Source organism: Phyllostomus hastatus, unplaced genomic scaffold (assembly GCF_019186645.2).
Source record: "Phyllostomus hastatus isolate PE091 unplaced genomic scaffold, TTU_PhHast_1.1 phas_scaffold_182, whole genome shotgun sequence".
Classification (NCBI taxonomy): domain Eukaryota; kingdom Metazoa; phylum Chordata; class Mammalia; order Chiroptera; family Phyllostomidae; genus Phyllostomus; species Phyllostomus hastatus.
This window is the reverse complement of record NW_025334013.1, coordinates 1,221,828-1,234,229: the sequence shown is the minus strand read 5'-3', so window position 1 is coordinate 1,234,229 and position 12,402 is coordinate 1,221,828. Positions and strand designations below refer to the sequence as shown.

The 12,402-nt window shown below is 70.2% G+C and overlaps 1 protein-coding gene across 8 annotated transcripts in view; it reads right to left on the bottom strand.

The window, feature by feature from the left end:
• The window catches only part of PRDM16 (PR/SET domain 16), a 273,345-nt gene extending 261,774 nt beyond the window's left edge, over positions 1-11,571 (bottom strand). For 3 of the 8 annotated variants that reach the window (XM_045859405.1, XM_045859399.1, XM_045859408.1), the window contains exon 1: positions 11,326-11,571. In XM_045859405.1, the coding sequence (XP_045715361.1) occupies positions 11,326-11,362 (37 nt within the window). In that variant the 5' untranslated portion in view covers positions 11,363-11,571. Of the gene's footprint in view, positions 1-8,311; positions 8,643-11,325 lie in introns of those variants that run through there. The other 5 variants (XM_045859398.1, XM_045859400.1, XM_045859401.1 and 2 more) reach the window with 3 other exon arrangements.
• Between the last annotated feature and the right edge of the window lie 831 nt (positions 11,572-12,402).

Genomic DNA, 12,402 nt, shown 5'->3' with positions numbered 1-12,402 from the left:
CACCGCCCCCGGGTGACCCGCTGTTCTGGGGTTCCGTGGGTTCGGAAGGAGCCACGGACCCGGGCTGCTGCGCCGTGATGGGCCCTGTGGAAGGGGCGCAGGCCCGGCCCTGGGGAGTTCGCCTCTCTCTGGCTGGGGCTGCGGGGCGCGGGCCGGCGCGGCAGCGGCCACACGGGGCCGGCCCACAGAGTCACGACATGCACGCTGGCAGACGCGAGGACGGGCCCTGCACGTCTTAGCAGGTCTTATTTTTAAATCAAGTCCGGCTAACCCTTCCAGGCGAAAATTGATCTGTCTCTGATAGCGTCTCCTCCACTAACATAATAAATAAATAATCAGCCGCAGTGTCGGGCCGAGTCATTCAATGAAAGGATGGCGCGGTGGGCCGGGAGAGAGGACGGCGTGGGCCGGCCCCCCACCGCCCCCCCACGTCCCCGGACAGCATTTGTGCCCCGTCACTCACTAGCTTCCTGCTCAGCCCAGGCGGGAACCGAATCCCTGTTCAGAGAGGCGCTCACAGACGTGTGAGTGCAATTTAATATTTTCACACACAGGCACACCATTATCTCGCAACCCGACACTGGCCGCATAACTCTGTCATCTTTCCAGAGGGCCCGATTTTTCCCGGCGTGAGCGCCGGGGCCCGGGGCGATCTCGACCGCCCCCCATGTCTTTGTGGCTTCGGGGGGTCGGAGACGTGCAGGGAAGCGCTGGCACGCCGCCCTCGCTCCACCTCTGAACTCCAGGCTGCTCTTCTCCCCGCACAGCCACCCCAGCCGGCGGCAGACAGCCCTGGGCTGGGCCGGCCCGGCGGCTGCAGCTGCGGCCTCAGCAGCCGCGGAGGCCTCGGCGGTGCGGGGGGCCGCGGAGGTAAGGGGCTCTTTGCAAAGCACATGTGTCCGGGGACACCACGGCATCCCCGGCAAAACAAAAAGACCCGAGGGACAGTCTCAGACGTCGAACCCACGCTCGCACACGTATGTGCCAACACACAGAGCACACACACGTAGGTGGACACATCTGCACGGGTCCTGAAGGCTGTCCCAGCACACTGACCAGACGAAGGGCCCACGTGGGGGGCCGTGTCCCCCTGGGCGGTGAGAAAACGCTCCCCAGCTGTCCAGCTGCCCGAGGACGCACCAGCTTCTCTGGGAACGGAGCTGCGGCGGTTTGCCGGGAAAGCCAGGATTCTCGGGCCGGGGCGAGCAGGTGGCGGGGAAGAGGCCGGCGGCACAGCCCGGCAGACGCCGTGCCCCACGCTGCTGGGGGGAGCCCGGAGCGGTGCGGTGCTCCCCGCACCCGAGACTCGCCCTGGGTCCTCCACGAGCTCCCTCCCTCCTGACAGACACCCTGGGCCCCGCGGCACGGCGGCCCCACCACACCGACACCCAGAACCAGTCCCCAGGACCCCCCGGTGGTTTGTCCGGACGCCACGCGCAGGCTCGGGGCTGGACCAGCAGGGCAGCCGGGGTGGGGGGGAGGACCAGCCACCACTCCCGAACTTGGGGCTGCAAAGGGCAGTCGACCGTGTCAGCCCCAGACAGGGATGCCGGTTTCCGAAACGGGAGACAAGGGCTCATCACATCATTTCCCGGGACAGAGGAGGAGAGCGCCCGTGGGTGAACTCCGGGCCTCGTTCCGAGACTTCGAGAAGGAGCATCATCTGAGGGCCCGGAAGTGCCAGGGGAGTGGCGGGCAACCAGCTGACCGCAGCTGGGGGCAGGGGATGACGGACAGAGGTGGGGGACGGCCACCTCGGGGCTCGTCCCGCGGGCCTCATGTGCAGTCTGCGGTCAGTGCTTCGAGGCCGGGGAGCCGGCCTCTCTGCGGTGGCGGGATCAGCCCATGGGGCAGCTGGGAAGGTCTGAGCGCCCCGCGTGCCCGCCCTCCCCCTGGGACGGGCGGCTGGCAAGGGCCGCGGAGGCCCTCCTGCAAACCCGCACTTCCACACGGCACCGCCGTGTCGTGGCGCAGAGATGCGGGGTTGGACCGCGTCCCCAGAAAGGGGGCCGGGCGTGCTCGGTCCGCACTCCGGCACCGTCTCCGGCTGCTGAGGCGCCTGCCCCAGGGGCCAGGAGACGCTGCAGGAACTGCCTTTGCCCCTGGATTCAAAACAGGGGGCAAGGCCCCCAGAAGCTAGGACAGGGGGCAAACCTCCCAACCCCCCCGCCCGCCCACCCGCCCGCTCCTGCGGCCTCGTTTGCAACAAAGCAGTTGGTGGGGGGCCTGGCGAGGGGTGGGGAGAGCCGGCTGCCCCCGAGATGCTGAGGCTGCGGTGGCCTGCTGGGCTGCGTCTGCTTTCCCCCATTCCCAGCAGTCGGACACGGAGGCCTGGAGTCCGGGACGGGCACCGCTGGCCAGTGAGGCGGGCGGGTCTGGCGGGCGTCTGCGAACCCGGCAGACCCCCACACGGGCCAGAGCGTGGATGGCGTGACTGAGTCTTCCTCTGCACGCCCCCCCCCCACCACCCGCCGGGCCAAGCAGCGTGCCACTGCCCGGGGCCCCAGGGCCCCGCACACAGTAGGCCCGCGGACGGACGACCTGCTGGGCGCCGGGGGCGGAGGTGAAGGTGCAGATGGACCCCAGCCCCCCGGTGACAGAGGACCCCCCGGCCCTGCAAGGACAGGGAGGCCTCCGATAGGAAGGAGCTGGCAGATGTCAGCAGCTGTCCACGCCCCAGGACAGATGTCGGGACGGAAAAGGCCCAGCGTGGCAGACGGGACCGGGAGGCGGCAGGGGGGCGGCGGGGTGGGGGGGGGCGGGGAGGGCACTGGCCCTGGAGCACGGCGACCACCTGGCTGCCCGTCAGAGGGGCCGGCACGGACCTCGCACCTGTCCTCCCGGCTTGAGAAGGAACTCCCGGGGAAGGACCGCGTGAGGTCCACGGCGGGGACGGAAGGGGGCCTGTGGCCGAGCCAGGCAGACCGGCGGGCGGCCTGGGCCCCACGGTCGGAGCGTGGGGTGACGGGGTCCACGCCCTCCTCCTGGCCTGGCCACCCCCTGCAGGGCCCCTGACCACCCCACGGAGGTCGGGAGGCCGAGGACCACGAAGCAGGGTCCCAGGCCAAGCACACAAAACCGAAGCTCGGTTCTGAGCCTGGAGAAGCGGCACGTTGGGGGTGCCCTGAGCTGTCTGGAGTGGGGCTCGCCCACCATTCTGACTGCCCCCACCTGCCCCAGGACCCCACCTTCCAGCCAAGAGCACACAGCGAACATCACGCCGGACCCTTCCAGAACCTTCCGTGCAGTCGCCCCACTGGAGGGCGGCCGTGGAAGCGGGTGTGGCGTGGCCGCTCACGCGTACGCCCAGCAGCCTTCCACTGAGCACCCCCCGCCCCGCTGTGCCCTCCGGAGCCCGCCCTCTCCCTGGCTTCACGAAGGCGACCGGCGACCGTGCCCGGGCCGTACCCTTCGAAGAAGCTGGAGTGGACGGAGGGCCCCCGCCCCGCCCCACGGTGGCCACCGCGGGGCCCGAGCGAGCCCTCGGGGCAGCGTCCAGGGCGCCCGCGGGCCAGGACGCGAGGTTTGCAGGAAGCGTGTGGTCTCGCTGCTCGTTGTCCGGGAGGGAGGCAGACAAAGCCGCTGCTGCTCAGCTCAGCCGCTCGGCCGCTCAGCAGACGGAGAGCAAGCCCCAAGGCCGAGGCAGGGCCCTGGGCACGTGGAGGTGACCCGGGGCCTGGGGACATAGGGCCTGCTCCCCAAAGGCAGGGATCTGGGGAGACCCGGCCCAGGACCTGCCCGCCCGGCAGGAAACGGTGGGCCTGTGGGCCGAGTGCCTGGCGTCACTGCACTGAACTCACTGTGCCCAGAGGAGAGAAATCGCGCCAGCCTGAATCTACCCGGGCGAGTCAGGGGGCTAAGGGGCATTTCTGGGAGTGCCCCAGGAAATCCCCGGGGGGCCTGGGAGCCCTGATCCCTGGACGTGGGGGGTCAGCAGCCCCGGTCACGGGCCTCAGGCCAAGCCCACGGAGGTCTCCACTTCCCACTCACACCGTGCTCACGACCTGGGGCCGGGGAAGCCCCGAGAAGCCCCCGACGGCACCTGCACAGGGGCGGTGCCCCCCCCACGCTGGGCCAGGCCGGCAGCCGCCCTGCAGGGCCGCAGGGGCACCCCTTGGGCCTCCTCACAGCGCCTCTCGGAACTGGGAGGCAGGCGGCACCCTGCCCGGCAGCCTTCTCAGCAGACCCAGCCGCGTGCCCGGAGGGTGAGCAGCCAGGGTCCCGTCCCCGGCCTCTACCTCATGGGTGGCACAGTCCACTTGGGCCGGGCTGGGCCCTCGGCGGGGGGAGCTGATCCCACACACAGGCTGGGGCCCACCCTCCCCATCCACACCCGACGGGGTGCGGGCGGCAGGTGCACGCGGCCCGAGGCCCAAGAAGCAGCGAGTCTGGGAGGTCCCCAGCCAGGCTCGCTCTGCACCATCGTCCCCGTGTGCAGCAAGGGCGCAGGTGTCGGCCACCGGCTCCCCGGCGTCCGGAGCAGGCGCACACACGCACACAGGGGCTGCGCCCCCAGGCTGGGGCAGGGGGGCACCGTCCACATCCACGGGAGGCTTGGCTCCCCGGCCCGCAGGGCCCTGCATGGGTCCAGAGCCCTCCCTCCTCCCCCGCTGAGGGCTGGAGGGGAGGCCGGGCGCACGCGGGGCTCCCGATCCCCAGCCTGCGGGTCCCCTCCGACCCCAGGTGGACGTCAGACGCCTCTGTCGCCACCCCAAGCGCAGGCGCAGGCCAGAGAGAACAGGGGACCCCGAGCCCCTCGGGGCTGTGTCCAGAGAGCCTCCACCACGTCCGCCCCGAGAGGTGGGGCTCCCGGGCCGGCAGCGGCCGGCACGTCGGGAGGCGGAACGAGCCGGGGAAGACGGGCACCTTCTTCGTGCGAGAAGACGGAGTGATCCCCGGGACCCGGCCACGCTTCCCAGTGATTATAAATTATTTTAACAGTGCGTTTGCGAGGGGTTATAAAAACAGCCATAATATATTTTTTTCCTTAGATTCTAGAATTACCAGTGTGACAGCTAATGCAATAATGATTTGTTTCAAATGCCAGTGTTTAAGCTGTATAAAGCTGATTTTATACATTTTTCCAGTAGGCCGCATTGTAGTTAATGAAATTAAACACACCAATCGCATTTGTCCCCAGGGGACGAGGAACTGAACACACCACTGGTTTATTTTTTTATTAAAATAAATTGCAGCCGGCAAGATGGACTAATTGCGTACAGAATTGAAAAAGAAACATTCCATTGATATAATTAAGCCAATTTTCATGGACATAAATATAGTGGATATAAAATAAGCAAAGCCTTCCCCAGAATCTGCTTTCCCTCCTTTTTTTTTCTTTTTTTTTTTTTTTTTTGCCCAGAATGTTAACTATTGAACAAATATGTATCTCGGAGCGCGGCACTGCTGTCCGTGAGCCCGGGGCACCGGGCGTTCCCCGGAGTCTGGCGGGGTCTGGCCGGGCAGACCGCCCGGGGCACCTCCACACCACGGAGCAGTTTGGACGGTGGAGCCCCAAGAGCAGGAAGGGGCCGCCCCCCCTCCGCTGCTCTGGGCCTGCGGGGGCTGGGCTGTGCGGCCCGCCCAGCACGGCCACCGGCCACCGTGGCCACAGCCTGTAGGGCCCAGGCCTGAAGACCAGCACCGGCACCAGGTCCAGGCTGGACGGTGACTGCAGCCCTGGCTCCCGCCCCCACCCCGGCCCTGTGTCAGGTCCCCTCTCCCTGTGGGGGGGCGGGGGGGCGTCGGGTGCGGGGAGCTGACAGGCCCCCCGCACCTCCTGCATCTGCTCAGGCAAAGGCACTCTGTGGGGGTTCAGGCAGGTGGTCCACACTCCCCGGTGCTGTCCCTGCCCCCGGAAGAGGACTCGGGGGCACGGTGTGGGGGTGTGGGGGGCAGGGCGGCCTCCTGCCGGCCTGGGCGGGGACACCAGCGGCCCAGACCCCCAGACCGGGAGAGGGAAGGGCCCACCCTGGAGGAGGCTGAGTCCCCGGGGCAGCCAGCTCCCCCACGAGCTCAGAGCACACCCGCGTCTCACCTGCTTTTTAAGGGCCAACCTGCCTCCAGCCCAGCCCTGGCCCCGGGGAGATGCCGGAACCCCGGCACCTCAGAATAAGGTGCCGGGGAAATACCTGCAGTCCGCGCTGGGGGTGGGGCGTGAAAGGAGAGACCCAGGAGGGTTTTATTTAAGGAGTAGTCTGTTCCGGCTGCAACTGGCTGTGTGACCTGCGTGGGTCCCTTGACCTCTCTGTGTCTGGGCCTTGGGTTTCTCACCCTTCCGGTGGTGCCAGCCAGCCACGCTGCATCCTTCCCAGGGTCAGTGAAGGGGGGTAGGGTCACGTCTTCCACGTGACTGCAGCTGCCTGAAAGGGAACCTTGACCTTCTCCTGGGGGGGCGGGAGAGCAGGCAGGGACGCAGCGGAGCTGGGGCTCAGGCGGCTGTGCGCTCCGCAGCCGACAGGTGTGTGCAGTGCGACGGCCCGGAGCGGCCTCTGCGGGAGCCGGGCTGACCCTGGGAAGCCTGACCCCGCCCCCCCACCTCAGTCCCGACCCCTGGACCGTCTCTCCTCTCCTCGCTGCCCCGACTGAGACCCAGGCTCTCCCCGTTTCTCTGCGCCTGGGTCCGAGAAGCTGCCGCAAACTGGGCCTGCCGCCTGCAGAGCCTGGGTCAAAAGCCAGAGGTTCTGGGTGCGGAGCCCGCCCGCCCGCCCGCCGGGGAAGCTCGGAGGCAGACACCTTCGGGGCTGGACCCGGCCCTAGGGCAGGGCGCAGCGCCGGCCCGGCCGAGGTCAGAGGCGCCAGGTCACAGCCATCGCCACAACCCGGCTGCGCGGTGTAGACGCGGCAGCTGCTCCCTCCGCGCAGTCCTGGGAAGTGACTTTGCCAACGCAGAACGGGAGGGCGCCGCGGCGACCCTCGGCTCACTCTGCGGCTCCCAGGCTCCGCGCCCCGTCGGCCCGCGCCGTCTGGAGCCCTCCGCGGCCCAGTCGGCGCCCCAGGCCGCCCCGCACCCGCTGCGAGGCCCGGCCGCTCCCTCCGCGGCGCGAAGTTTCCCTGGCGCACGGGCCGGCGCCCTGGCTGCTCCTAGTCCTCCCGCCCCAAAGACGAGGGCTGCGGCGACCGAGACGTGGTCCAGGGGCTGATTCAAAGCCTGATAAATTGTGTTTAGCGCTACTTAAGATTTTTAAACGAAATTACTCAAAAGATTTTTAATCCTGGATAATTTTTGTTGAAACTCTAATTATACATCACCTTAATTACCAGCCCAGCCCCCCAAGGATCCCTAATTGCCTCCTAATTGAATAAAACAGGGGGCTAATGGCGCCCAAAGTGGCCCAGAGAGCTGGCTCGCCTCCCCCAGGGGCCCAGTGGGGGGAGCCCCCCCGCCCACCCCGCCGCCAGCACCTGGCCCCTCAACAGAAACGGGTCCCGGGTCCCCTGCCCCGTGCTCTGCCCCGATGGGGACGCAGGGAGCGGCGGAGCGGGGCGCCAGGCGGTCGGGAGGCCTGGCCCGCACCTGCTCCGTCCGGGCGGGGACCGCAGCGTCCGCGGCAGCGGGCTTCTGTGGCAGGGACCCTGGAAAGCAGCGATGCCCTCCTGGGGGAAGCCGCCGCAGGTCACCTCCCTCACAGGACTTGGCAGCCCCCGGCGTTTCTCCCGGAGGCCTCCGGCCAGGGCCCACCCGCAGGCCAGCGGCGAAATCAGAGCCCTCGGGCTGCGGCGAGAGCCGCCGCGGGGCACCTGGCCTTGGCCGCCAGCCCTGCTCCCCGCCCTCCCCTCGGCCGCCTCGGCCTGTTCGCCCGAAGCGGGCTGGCTGCCCCGCCACCACCGGACGCTTCCCGGCGCCGGGGCCCTCCCGGGCGTCCGAACGGGAGGCTGCCGTCCCGGCCCAGGGAAGAGGACCCGTGGAGGGGCAGACGTGCCCCGGGGTGGGAGAGGGGCAGGGCCCAGCAGAGGCCGGGGAGCCTGGCCTGTGTCGGGGGAGAGCCGGCCGCCGGGAGCTCGGCCTCCAGCCCCACCGCCCCCAACCTGTCTCACACGTCAGCCTGAATACACACAAAGGGACACAAAGGGCCACCTCCGGCCTGGGGAGCAGCCACCAGCCCACCCCCAGGCCCGGGCAGCCATCGTCCCCAGGACCGCATCCCCAGGCCTGGGGTACGTGGCAACTGGGACCTGGGGGCTGTGACCTCCGCACTGACTGAGCCTCACTTGCGGGCAGCTCCCACTGAGGCCCTGGCCGGACCGGCCCTCCCCGCACAGAGGTGAGGAGGGCACCACCGCTGTGCTGACCCCCCACCCACCTGCACACCTGGCTCATGGCGGAGGCAGAAACTCCAAGCTCTTGTCAGGCACTCCGGTTTTCAGATGGGCGGCGAGACAGTTTCATTTCCCCACAGGCCTGTGTGAGGGGACCCGGGACCCCAGCTGTCCTCACTCTGCCCCCGGCCCCCCAAGTCCAGGCTGAGGAGGTGGTGGGTTTCCCAGCAGCCCAGGCCTGGACGCCCCAGGGCCCTCTGCCCTTGGAAGCTCAGCTGAGTCCCGGAGTGAGCCCCCAAGTGCCACCAGCTCAGCCAGCCTGCAGGCCCAGGGGGAGAGGGCCCCCTGAAGTGGGGTCCTGGGGAAACACAGATGCACCTCTGGGGGAGCCCCCAGCCCTGTACCGGGAGCCACAGCCACGGACGGGGTGTCCTTCCCTGCCTGGCACAGGGCCGCAGGCCCGGCCCAGCCCTGCACGCTGTCCTTTACCCGTGACCTCTCTGCTCAGCCCCAGCCCCTGACCCTGGCTGGGATGTGGCCCAGGGGTGGAGGTGGGGGGGGGGGCGTCCGATGGAGGTCCTGGAGCTACCCTCTGCCCCAGATTCAGGTAACAGAGCCAGGTCCCCGGGGGACGCCCACATCTGCTTAAAATATTGTCCATCGCCATGAGATCCCTCCGTGGGTCCTGCACTCCACCGTGTCGGGGAGGCAGCCGCCTTTCTGAGCCTGCTGGGCCACCCTCTCAGGGATGGCTGGGGGCAGCCGGCCCAGTCCCGGGGCCCGGGCGGGAGGGCTTCCCCGCGCCTGCCCCGTGTGGGCTGCAGCTGGGCCTGGGCCTGGCAGACACGCTGGCCTGCGCTTTTCTCTCCACAGACTCCCAGGAAACGGGCATCTGTGCACTGCCAGACCCCTGGCCACGCTCTGCAGACCCAGGCCACTCTGCAGGGCACGGCCAGGCACCTTTCTGGGCCCCGAGCAGGGCCTGGCCCTTCCGACCCCGAGGCGGCCTTCCCCACCTGCTGGGGTGGAGCCGAGGGAGTGCTGAGGGCCAGACCGGGGGCCGGCTGGCCGCCTGCCGGGCGTGGGACGTTTCCAGGGCTGCCTCTCGCTTGCAGCGAAGGCCAGGAGAAGGAAGCCACCTTCCACTTTCCCTCCCCGGCTTCGGGGCCTTCCCGGAGAGGGCCTGACCCAGGTGGCTGGCGGTCCTGGCTGAGAATCTAGAGCCGGCCCTTCCCCGCACACACAGACCGGAACGTGCACACGAAAACACACCCCCCCACACACACACACACACACGCCCGCAAGCAGGTAGCGCCGGGCTGCGGAGCCAGCACTGAGAAGGGGACCTCCTTCGCACCAAGAGGGGCCAGAAATCAAGGGAGGCCGGGAAGGCTGGGGGGGGGGGCCAGGCCAAGAGCACCTGGCAGAGGAGGCTGGCCAGAAAGGGGGCGCCTCCGCGAAGGGCCCCAGCCGCCACCCGCAGGGCCCAGGGGCACCCTGCGTACGTAGGCTGGGACCTGCTTTTCCCGGGCAGACCCCGAAAACGGCCTGCGACTTCGGAGCCGCTGTCCTGCCCAGCCAGGCCAGGCCGAGCACCCCACACGGACAACAGAACTTCCTAAGAAAACTGTCGCAAGTTTCGCGCCCTCCGGACTCAGGCTCGGGGGCGGCGAGTGCTGCGCCGCCGGGCACCGCAGAGCCAGGCCGAGGAGGAGCCGGCCGAGCGGCCTGGTGGTCGGGCGGGGATCCCAAGAGCAGCAGGCCGGGCTCCCCTTCCGCTCGTGGGCTGGCGGCCGGCGGAGAAGCGGGCGGCGAGAGCAGGAGACGCCGATTCCACTCCGCGCGGCGCTCGCCGCTTCGCTGCAGCCGGGCCTCCGCTGGGGCTGCGGGAGCCGCCCTCGCCCGGTCTCGCGGCCGCTGCCGCCCCCACCTGCCCGCCTCTCGGGCCGCAACTCCGGGCCTGGGGGCCTCGCGGCCCGAAACGCCGGCGGCGCCGCGGCGTGGAAGGTGCACGGGTGGCCCGGAAGCGCGGCGGCGGTGCGGGCGGCGGCAGCACCGGGCCGGCGGCGGAGACCCGGAGGCGAGGACTTGGAGGCGGCAGGCTGGGCGCGCGCAGCCCGGGGCTCCGCCGGAGACGGAGCGAAAGAGAAAGTAAGACCGAGACCCGGCGGCCGCGCCGGGCCGCTCTGTCCCCGCCGGGCTCCACGGCTGTGCCCGGCGAGCGGGCGCGGGAGGGTCCGAGCGGGGCCGAGGGTGCAGGCGGCGGCGGCGGGTCTGAAGGCGGCCGGCGGGGACGCAGCTGCCGGAGGCACCCGCGCCCGGGCGGCCCGCGTGGGCTGCCGGAGGCACGGAGGAGCGCCCTCCGCCGCGCGGGGCACCACTTGGGAATGAACTTCGCGACCGCAGTTCCGAGCCCGGGAAAACGTCTCCATTTTCCTCCCCAAGGGCTGCGGCCGTCCTGCCGCTGCCAGCCCTGCCTCGCGCCCGCGGAGCCGGTGGGCGCCGGCCCGCGCCCCCTCCTCCGCCCCCTCCCCGGCTCGGGGTCTCCCTCCTCTGCGCCCGGCTGGCGGACGCCAAAGGCGGTGCTCTAGCGCCCACTATTTCAAAAGCCCGGAATATGATTTGACCAGGACTGAGAACCACTCGGAGAGAGAGGGAGAGAGCGAGCGAGGAGGAAAAGTTGCTCTCCCCTTTCGTCAACTTTTCGCTAACTTTCGCTTTTCGCTCCCCTCCACCCCCAGCCCGCCCCCTCCGCCCCCCTCCCCGGCCCCCACCGCGCGCCTCGGGTTCCCGGGCCCGAGCGCCTGACGGGGGGGGGGGAGGGGGTTCGGCGAGGAGGGGGCCGGCGCCTTCGGGGAGCGCGCGGCCCGGCGCCCCGAGCCTCCGCGCCGAGCTCGGCCGCCCCGGAGCGCGGGAGGCGGAGCAGCCCCCGGGCCGCGCGGCCGATCCGGGGGCCGGGAGCCCGAGGCGCGCCGGCCGCGCCCCGACGCGCACCCCTGGCCCGGCCGCCCCGGCCCCCGCGGCCCGGGCCCGCCGGCGCGGCGCGGCCGAGCGCAGGAGACTCACTTTTGGCTAGCTTCCTCGCCCTCGCCTTGGATCGCATGGTGTCGGCTCGCGGAATCCCTCTCCTCCTCCTCGAGTCCAGAAGCAGCCACAGACTATCCTCATCTCCCCAGCATTGTCAGTTTGGACACCTTCGCACATGCGCACAGAGCGCTCAATCTGACACCCCTCGCCGGGGCCAAAAAAACTTTGCAATGTATTCATCATCCTCATCGTCGCGCCGCCGCCGCCGCCGCCGCCGCCGCCGCCCCGGCGCGGGGTTGGGGGGCTCTCCCCGGCCTTCCCGGGCCTCACTCACTTCTCTCTCCCCCCGCCCCCTTCCCCCACCCCCTTGTGCAGCGCAGCTCGGAACTGGCCCTTTAAGAAAACATTCCGGGCTCGGCGCTCCCGCCCGGGGCCCGCACCCCGGACACTTTAAAAGGACCCAGGTGGCCCCGGAGGCGAGGCGACGATCCCCCCACCCTTCGCCTGCGTCGCGTTGCGCCGCGGCTCCCGCCCCGCCAGCGGAAGATGGAGCGGCGGCCGCGCTTGCCCCGGCGGCTTGCTCGGATTCGGGGGCAAACGCGCCGACAGTTCGGACGCGGGGCTGGCTGGGCTGGCTTCGTCTTCGCGCGTGTCAGTGCTCATTAAAAAGCTTTGCGTTCGCCGTCGCCCCAGCCGGCTCTTCTCCCCGTCTGCCCCCTCGGCCCCCGCCCCTGCCCCGCGATCGCCCGAGGGGGTGTCCGGGTCCGCGCGCGCCGGAACCCGGCTCCGCCGAAGCCCCCTCCGGGCCGCCGCCCCCCGCGGGCCGCCCCTGCCCCTGCCCCTGCCCCTCCCCTTCGCCCCCACCCAACCGCCGCTGCTCCGGACTCCGCGGCTCAAAAACAGCAGCGCCAGCGCCGCCAGCGCCGCGCTCCGCCACTGCCCGGGGCCCGCGGGCGAAACTCGGACCCGCCGCCCTCCGTCCTGCTCGGAGCTGCGGGGAGAAACTCGCCGGCGCCCGGAGGCAGCGCGGAGGCAGCGGTCCGCGCCGCGGGCGTCCCCGCACCTCGCCGCCCGGGGACAGCCTGCGCACTCCTGCCTGCGCGGCCCCCAGGTGAG